At 68.3% G+C, this 7,855-nt stretch overlaps 4 protein-coding genes across 4 annotated transcripts in view; 2 read left to right on the forward strand and 2 right to left on the reverse strand.

Annotated features, from left to right (window-relative positions):
- EMIHUDRAFT_212158 (hypothetical protein) overlaps positions 1–881 on the reverse strand; it is a gene marked incomplete at both ends in the record, with an annotated part of 2,861 nt that extends 1,980 nt beyond the window's left edge. The window contains one exon of the mRNA XM_005766506.1: positions 438–881. Coding sequence (XP_005766563.1) covers positions 438–881 — 444 coding nt within the window. The remainder of the gene's footprint in view (positions 1–437) is intronic.
- Positions 882–1,554: 673 nt separating this feature from the next.
- Positions 1,555–2,598, forward strand: EMIHUDRAFT_212160 (hypothetical protein; the record flags this gene model as incomplete). The annotated part of the gene is made up of 2 exons (XM_005766507.1): positions 1,555–1,646; positions 1,806–2,598. The coding sequence occupies 2 exons, from the start codon at positions 1,555–1,557 to the stop codon at positions 2,596–2,598; spliced, it is 885 nt and encodes a 294-aa protein (XP_005766564.1).
- A 347-nt stretch (positions 2,599–2,945) lies between these two features.
- On the reverse strand, positions 2,946–3,553 carry EMIHUDRAFT_212161 (hypothetical protein; the record flags this gene model as incomplete). The annotated part of the gene is made up of 3 exons (XM_005766508.1): positions 2,946–2,983; positions 3,061–3,208; positions 3,368–3,553. 3 exons carry the CDS (start codon positions 3,551–3,553, stop codon positions 2,946–2,948), a joined length of 372 nt encoding a protein of 123 aa, XP_005766565.1.
- Positions 3,554–4,640: 1,087 nt separating this feature from the next.
- Positions 4,641–7,855, forward strand: part of EMIHUDRAFT_464599 (hypothetical protein) — a gene marked incomplete at both ends in the record, with an annotated part of 4,191 nt that continues 976 nt past the window's right edge. The window contains 4 exons of the mRNA XM_005766509.1: positions 4,641–5,621; positions 5,811–6,131; positions 6,534–7,373; positions 7,560–7,740. Of these exons, the coding sequence (XP_005766566.1) occupies positions 4,641–5,621; positions 5,811–6,131; positions 6,534–7,373; positions 7,560–7,740 (2,323 nt within the window). The remainder of the gene's footprint in view (positions 5,622–5,810; positions 6,132–6,533; positions 7,374–7,559; positions 7,741–7,855) is intronic.

Genomic DNA, 7,855 nt, shown 5'->3' on the forward strand with positions numbered 1-7,855 from the left:
GGGAAGGAGTTGGTGGCGTCGGAGGTGGTGGCGTCTGGGGGGGAGGTAGGCGACGGCGGCAGCTTCGGGGGCGTCGGCGGGGAGGGCGGCAGATGCGGCGGGTGTGGAGAAACTGGCGGCGGCGAGGGGGCAGGTGGCGACGGCGGCATCGGGGGCGACGGCGGCGGGGAGGCCGGCGGAAGTGGGGGTGGCGACAATGGTGGCGGCGCCGAGGGGGGAGGGGCCAACGGTGGCATCGGAGGTGAAGGTGGACGGTACGGCGGCTGTATCGGAGGCGGCAGCGGTGGCGACATTGGGGAGGGCGGGGGCGACAGGGGCGACGGCGGAAAACCGGGTGGCGAATGAGGTGGCAGCGGCGGTAGCGGCGGTTTCCAGCCCGCGGTTGGAGAGATGGTGGCGGCATCGACGCAGTTGGTCAGAATCACGCCAATGGTAACCATTGCGGCTAGCCCCAGGAAGATGATGAGGTCGACGGCGGCGATCCAAACGAGATAGCCGCGCGTACGCTCGCTAATCACCCAGTGCTCTGCGACCGAGCGCGGGCGCGGCGAGTGCCACAACTCGAGCGCGAAGACGGCGGACACCGGATTGCAGTGCGCGAGCGTGCTGAAGAGCGCGATGCCGACTACGAAAGTGCATACCTCAATCTGGCGCTGCAGCTCCGCGAGCGGCTCGAATTTGCCAGAGTCGTCGTCGCTTGAAGTTTCAGATGCGACAGTAAGCCGGGTAGAAAGTCCGGAGAGCGCCGACAGCAACGACGCCCGAGGCGTGCTCAACGACGGCCGGGCAGAGGTGTGTTCGGCCAGGGGCGGGGCTTGCAAAGACAGGCCTCGTCGTCGAATGCTGAGGCGGCGGCGGTTGTCACTGAACTCGCTCACCATCGAGGCAAAGGCGGCGGGCAGCACAGTGGCCAATTAGGGCTGGACTAACGGCGTTCGGCTAAAAAGAATTTTACGTCGGCCGCACAACACTGGGCACGGGACTGGCGCGCACTGGCACTAACACAGGTACACCACTGGAGCCGCCTAAGCGACTCCCGCGAGGACGGCGAGGCACTTAGCTCCGTGCACTCGACCGCCCTCGCCGCTGGCAAGCTCATTCACAATCTGCTCTGCGATGGCCGCGTGAAGAACGACTGAGATGCGCTGCTTCTGCAGCCCCAGCCAGCTCTTGGTGGTCCAAGTCACCTCATCGAGGTACTGGGCCCGCGTCAGCTTGTTCTGCAGCACGTTCGCCGCCCCCCACCAGAGGATCTCGCCGACCCCCTTCCTCGCCCGCCCTCCGATCCCGCGGACTCGCAAAAAAAGCAACGCAGCAACGACCGCGCCCAAGACGTACTCGGGCGACTCACACTCGTTGGTGACGTGACAGCAAGCACCTTCAGGACCAGAAGGCAGGGGCGGGCAGCCGCCCTCCGCCTCCGCCGCAGCAGCCGCCCCACCCGCTCCCCACACCTGTGGCCACTCAAAGAACAAAGACGCAGCGCCAGCCGCACCCGAGACAAGCCCGAGCGTCCCATCGCTGTCGGTGACGTAAAAGAGTACGCCTCCGAGTATGGCAGACCGCCAGCGGGAACCTCCAGCAGGGACCCCGTTCTCGATCTGGGTGTTTTTGCGCAGCGGCGCCGCCAGGCGTCCGCCCCCGTGGTGAACGAGCGGAGCGAGTGAGCCGCCGGGGCGGGCGCCTGGCGGCTCCGCGGAGCTCCTTTGGCTCGAGATCCGAGGCAGAGCCGTCACCAAGGCCGCCCGCGCCGCCGCGGCCAAGGGCGAGGCCTTCTCCGCCGACCTCGCCCCGTCAGACGCCAGGACCGACGTCCTGCGCGCGATCCTCTCGAACGGCCACGTCGACGCCGAGGGGCATCGCACGAACGCGATAGCGATTCCCTCGTACATCCACCAGGCGCGCAGGGGGCTCCGAAACGAGATCGAGGACGCCGTCAAGGGACTGTTCCCAAGGGGCGCGCCCTTCTCCGCACCGGCCGCGGATCTCCACCAGCTGCTCACCGACGCCGCAAGCTGCAGCTTCGATCTGTCGCGGCTGCGCGACCTCGCCGGACGCTCGCTCGGCGCCAACGGCGCAGGGACCGACGAACAGCGCGAGCTCGAGCAGGCTCTCCGAATCCTCCGCGCCGTCGCCTCGCCCGTCGCCACGCTCCTGCTCGGCGGCGAGGCGGGACGCGCAGACGCCGGCGCGCTCGCGGACTGGTGCCTGCGGTCCCTCACCGGCGGCGACCTCTCCGTCGGCGGCATCGCCGCCGTCGTCGAGCGCGCCCTCGGGGACTACGACCAAGAGGTTGGGGAGTTCATCCGAGGGATTCTCCGCCGCCCGCCCTCTTTCAAAGGCGCCCTCGAGGGGTGCGAGAGGCTGATCCAACGAGCACACCTCGAGCACCTCTCCTCCAAGGCGTGCCCGCGCGACGAGGAGCCGTCCGACGGCGGCGGCTCCGACGCCGAGGACGGCTACGACCAGTCCGGCAGCCAGCCTGACGACTCCGAGTCGGGCGACTGCGACACCGACAGCGCTCGCGACGACTTCACGAGCGAGCAGACCGGCCCCAGAGTCTTACCGCGCTCCGGATCCTCTTTAGCCCATCTCTGAGAGTTTGAGTGACTGGCTAGAGACGACGACGACGATACAGTTCATGTTAAACAAACTTTAGTTTGTGCTAGTGAACTGAGGAGAAGCGGGTCGAGCCTCGGCGCCGAGGGCAGCCTAGCGGGCGGGAACCCTTACCCCGCGCCTTCTGCTGACCGCCGTTTTGTACGGCGGGAGGCTCCGGCTCAGGTCGTGGGGCATAGCTCGGGTGTAAACGGGGTCTGGGCAGCGGCCCGCCGCAGGCGCCGCCGGAGGCTGGCCCGCCGCAGGCGCCGATTTTTGTTGGCGTTTTTTGCTCAAAATTGAGATATTTCTCATCAAATTCTCATCAAAATCGAGCTCGCTACGTCCTACGAGCTCTCTAACTGCACAGCACTCCTCGTTGAGCCTAGCGGCGCCCGTATCGCCCACGCCAACATTCTTCTTCTTCTTCTTGCCCTTCTTGCCCTTGGGCCCTTGCTGCACTTAGCCGCTCAACCTCCGCCAGCAGCAGCTCCTTGGCATGCCGCGCCGCCTCCATCTGCTTTGCTTCCCACGCTGCCGCTTCCTCTAAAGCAGCGCCGCCACTAAGCGGCGCAACCAAGTTCTCGCATTGTTTGCATGAGCACGTGTCCTGCTTGGCGCGGCGCACAATCCGCGCGCGGCGAGTGAGGTGCGTGAGAGCAGAAGACTGACAGCAGGAGCTGCAGGAGCTGCAGGAGCTGCGCGGGTCGGATGGGCGGTGACGCCGTCGAGCGACGGCGCAAAGGTCAATCGCTGCTGCTGCGCCAACGAGAGCGGCGACACGAGGCTGCTGGCAGCTGGCAGAGCGAATCGCGATTCCGGCGGCCGCCGTCAGCCCGCCGACACCGACGGCCTGGCTGAGGTCAAACTCCTCCACACGTCGGACTAGCCATGCGTCGGCCACGGCGACGAGACGTCTGTATGCAGACAGCCCGACACCCGGGCGATAGAACATGCCAGCTGGGCTCTTCCACAGGGCTCTCGTGGCCCGTGGCGCGAAACCCAGGTGAATAGGGCGGGCTGCGGCGGGCGCAATAACTATTCACAGCTTATGAAAACCGGAAACACTAGAGTCTGCAGAAGAGTTCGAGTGGTCTTCGTGCTCAGAAGGATTGAGAGAGCTCTATTCACACCCTTTGTGCGTTGAAGACCACAGGCAATGCCCGTTTACACCCAACCGACGAGTCGCTGGGCCCTCTGACCTGAGCCGGAGCCGGACCTCCGAGCGCCACGAGGCCCTCACACCGCTCTCGACTAGCGTCGGCTCCATCTCAGACAGGCGCCAACCTATCAGTTCTCAAAGCGACCCACCACCATCCCTCATCTACCGCCCGATCGATCGAACCGCATTCGTCTCTTGCGAGTTCCTCTTGCTCCAAGAGGTTCCAGAGAACGGGGTAACTCAACAACTCTGAGCTCCCTCCGCGTACGCTACGCTCCCTTCGGAGAGAGACCCAGAGTCTTACCGCGCTCCGGATCCTCTTTAGCCCATCTCTGAGAGTTTGAGTGACTGGCTAGAGACGGCGACGACGATACAGCTCATGGCTCGTACGTACATTCCCGTAGGAGGACTCTGCTTACAGGAGGGTTTGCGATGAGGAGCGACCCCGGAGGGTTTCTCGGAGGTTAGTGCACCACTAACCGCCGAAGCGCAAGCGCTGGGAGCAAGAACACTGCGACGTATCGGGCTCATACTAGCACCCCACCTCGCGAGCCGACGTTCTGGCTCAGCGAGGTTGCTGCGGAGCACTCGCGGACCGGTTCTTCTGGTCCAGCGAGGCCGCTGAGTGTCGTGCATGTATGTATGTAGAAAGATGAACAACAGCCAGGCTCGGACTGGACACCAACGCGGTATGGGTGGACGCGGGACAGATGATGACGACACGCACGAGCAACACACAGACACAAACAATCTCGCAAGGGACATAGTAAGAAAAAAAGTGAGGTGAGTAAAAGGGGTACGTGTCTCTGATTGCGTGCCTCTGCATCAGCGCCCTCGCATCGCGCCGCGTCGCTCGCCTCTCGCTCCCTGGCCTCTTCTCATGGCATCCTCGCTCATCCTCGTCGGCGACATCGGCGGCACCAACTCGCGGCTCCAGGCCTACGAAATATCGCCGGACGACAAGTACACAACGGGGTGTGCGCCCGGCAAGATTATCAAAGAGCAGCAGTTTCTCAACGGCGACTTCAAGGCATTCGATGACGTCCTTCGCGCCTTCCTGGCCGGCCTTGCGCCGCCGTCCGCGGCCTGCCTGGCGGTCGCGGGCCCGGTCGAGCGCAACGCCGTCTCCTTCACCAACCGCGACTGGGTCATCGACGGCGGCGCGCTGGAGCGGCGCTTCGGCATCGGCAAGGTGCGGCTCGTCAACGACTTCGTCGCAAACGGGTACGGGCTGCTCACGCTCGACGAGGCCAAGGAGTGCGTCCCGCTGCAGGCGGCGCCCAAGGTGGCGGGCGCGCCGATGGCGTGCGTCGGCGCGGGGACGGGGCTCGGCGAGTGCTTCAGCACGGCGAGCGCGGAGGGGTCGCCGTACGAGACGTTTGCGTCCGAGGGCGGCCACTCGGACTGGGCGCCGCGGACGGCGCTCGAGGTGGAGCTGCTCGGCTTTCTCAAGGACCGCTTCGGGCAGAAGCACCGCGTCTCGGTCGAGCGCGTCATCTCCGGCCCGGGGCTCGCGACGATGTACGACTTCTTCTCGGCGCGCTTCCCGGACAAGGTCGTGGCGGAGGTGCACGCGGCGGTCGGGGCGGCGGGCGAGCTCAAGGGCAAGGTGATCGCGCAGCACTCGGCGCCCGGGGCCGCGCCCTTCTGCGAGCTGTGCCGCCTCACGATGGAGACCTTCGCCACCGCCTTTGGCGCCGAGGCGGCGAGCGCTGCCCTCAAGTGGGTGCCGCTCGGAGGGCTGTACATCGCGGGCGGGATGACGCCCAAGAACCTGCGCCTGCTCGAGGGGGCGGACTCGCTCTTCATGCGCGCGTTTGGCGACAAGGGGCGACTCTCGCCGCTCCTCAAGCGCGTCCCCGTCTACGCGGCGCGCCGCCGCGCCCGCACCCGCCGCCGCCGCCGCCGCCGCCGCCGCCACCGCGCCCGCACCCGCCGCCGCGCCCGCGCCCGCCGCCGCGCCCGCACCCGCCGCCCGCCGCGCCGTGCCAGCCTCGCGGTGCGCCTGAGACGCCCTCCCGCCGCCTCCCGCCTCGCGCCGGTCTCCCAGGTGCTCGCCGAGGACATCGGGCAGCGCGGCGCCCACCTCGTCGCCTTCCGGATGCTCCGCGCGTCTACGCCGTCAGCCGCCCCCTCCGACATCCCCGCCGTGCAGCGCTTCTTCCACCGCCTCATGCTGCGCTCGCTGCCGCTCTCGCCCCCGCTCGCCGCAAGGTCGGTCGTCCTCGTCGGCGACGTCGGAGGCACAAACACGCGGCTGCAGCTGTACGCGGTCGAGGAGGGCGCGCGCGTCATGGACCAGCAACGCGCACCGGGAAAGCTGATTCACTCGGCGCAGTACCTCAACGGAGACTTTGGCAGCTTTGACCAGGCGCGTCGCCGCCGACTCTCCGCCGCCCCACCGCCAGCTCTGTCGCCGCATTGCCCATGCCCCCCTCCCCGCCACCGTTGATCCCATCGCCCGTCAGACCAGACACCCACCTATCTTGTGTAGCCCCAGCCGACTCCATGAACTCTCGCGGAGCTCAGTGCTGCGGCTCCGCACTGCTCGCTCCGGCTTCTCTTCCCACACCGAGCGGCTGTTGAAGCGGCTGCGGCCACAGCAGACAGAACACCCACTAACACCGCCGGGGCCGCCGGGGCCGCCGCCGCATCGCCACGGCTCGTCCCCCTCGCCCATCCCGCATGCTGAGCCGAGCCCTCGCCCCCCCTTTGCGCCCTCGCCCGCCCCGCCCGCCCCTTGCGCTCCAACCCTTCCCGCGCTCGCCCTCAGATTGTCTCCACGTTCCTCGCCGACCAGCCGAGCCCGAGCCTCGCACCGCCGCCGCCGTCCGCGGCCTGCCTGGCGGTCGCGGGCCCGGTCGAGCGCAACGCCGTCTCCTTCACCAACCGCGACTGGGTCATCGACGGCGGCGCGCTGGAGCGGCGCTTCGGCATCGGCAAGGTGCGGCTCGTCAACGACTTCGTCGCAAACGGGTACGGGCTGCTCACGCTCGACGAGGCCAAGGAGTGCGTCACGCTGCAGGCGGCGCCCAAGGTGGCGGGCGCGCCGATGGCGTGCGTCGGCGCGGGGACGGGGCTCGGCGAGTGCTTCAGCACGGCGAGCGCGGAGGGGTCGCCGTACGAGACGTTTGCGTCCGAGGGCGGCCACTCGGACTGGGCGCCGCGGACGGCGCTCGAGGTGGAGCTGCTCGGCTTCCTCAAGGACCGCTTCGGGCAGAAGCACCGCGTCTCGGTCGAGCGTGTCATCTCCGGCCCGGGGCTCGCGACGATGTACGACTTCTTCTCGGCGCGCTTCCCGGACAAGGTCGTGGCGGAGGTGCACGCGGCGGTCGGGGCGGCGGGCGAGCTCAAGGGCAAGGTGATCGCGCAGCACTCGGCGCCCGGGGCCGCGCCCTTCTGCGAGCTGTGCCGCCTCACGATGGAGACCTTCGCCACCGCCTTTGGCGCCGAGGCGGCGAGCGCTGCCCTCAAGTGGGTGCCGCTCGGAGGGCTGTACATCGCGGGCGGGATGACGCCCAAGAACCTGCGCCTGCTCGAGGGGGCGGACTCGCTCTTCATGCGCGCGTTTGGCGACAAGGGGCGACTCTCGCCGCTCCTCAAGCGCGTCCCCGTCTACGCGGCGCGCCGCCGCGCCCGCGACCGCACCCGCCGCCGCCGGCACCGCCACCGCGCCCGCACCCGCCGCCGCGCCCGCGCCCGCCGCCGCGCCCGCACCCGCCGCCCGCCGCGCCGTGCCAGCCTCGCCGTGCGCCTGAGACGCCCTCCCGCCGCCTCCCGCCTCCCGCCGGTCTCCCAGGTGCTCGCCGAGGACATCGGGCAGCGCGGCGCCCACCTCGTCGCCTTCCGGATGCTCCTCACGATGCAGGAGGAGCAGGAGGAGGTGCTGCGCGCCCCCGATGCCAAGGAGGCCCAGGCTAGCCTCCCGCCGCTGGCCGAGTTCAACGCAATTAAGCATTCGCTCTCTTGGAGGGGCTCCTGTGAGCGCGAGCGCCCCAACGGGTTGAACTCGGCCAGCGGCGGGAGGCTAGCCTGGGCCTCCTTGGCATCGGGGGCGCGCAGCACCTCCTCCTGCTCCTCCTGCATCGTGAGGAG

The sequence above is a fragment of the Emiliania huxleyi genome (genome assembly GCF_000372725.1).
Source record: "Emiliania huxleyi CCMP1516 unplaced genomic scaffold EMIHUscaffold_51, whole genome shotgun sequence".
NCBI classification, from domain to species: Eukaryota; Haptophyta; order Isochrysidales; family Noelaerhabdaceae; genus Emiliania; species Emiliania huxleyi.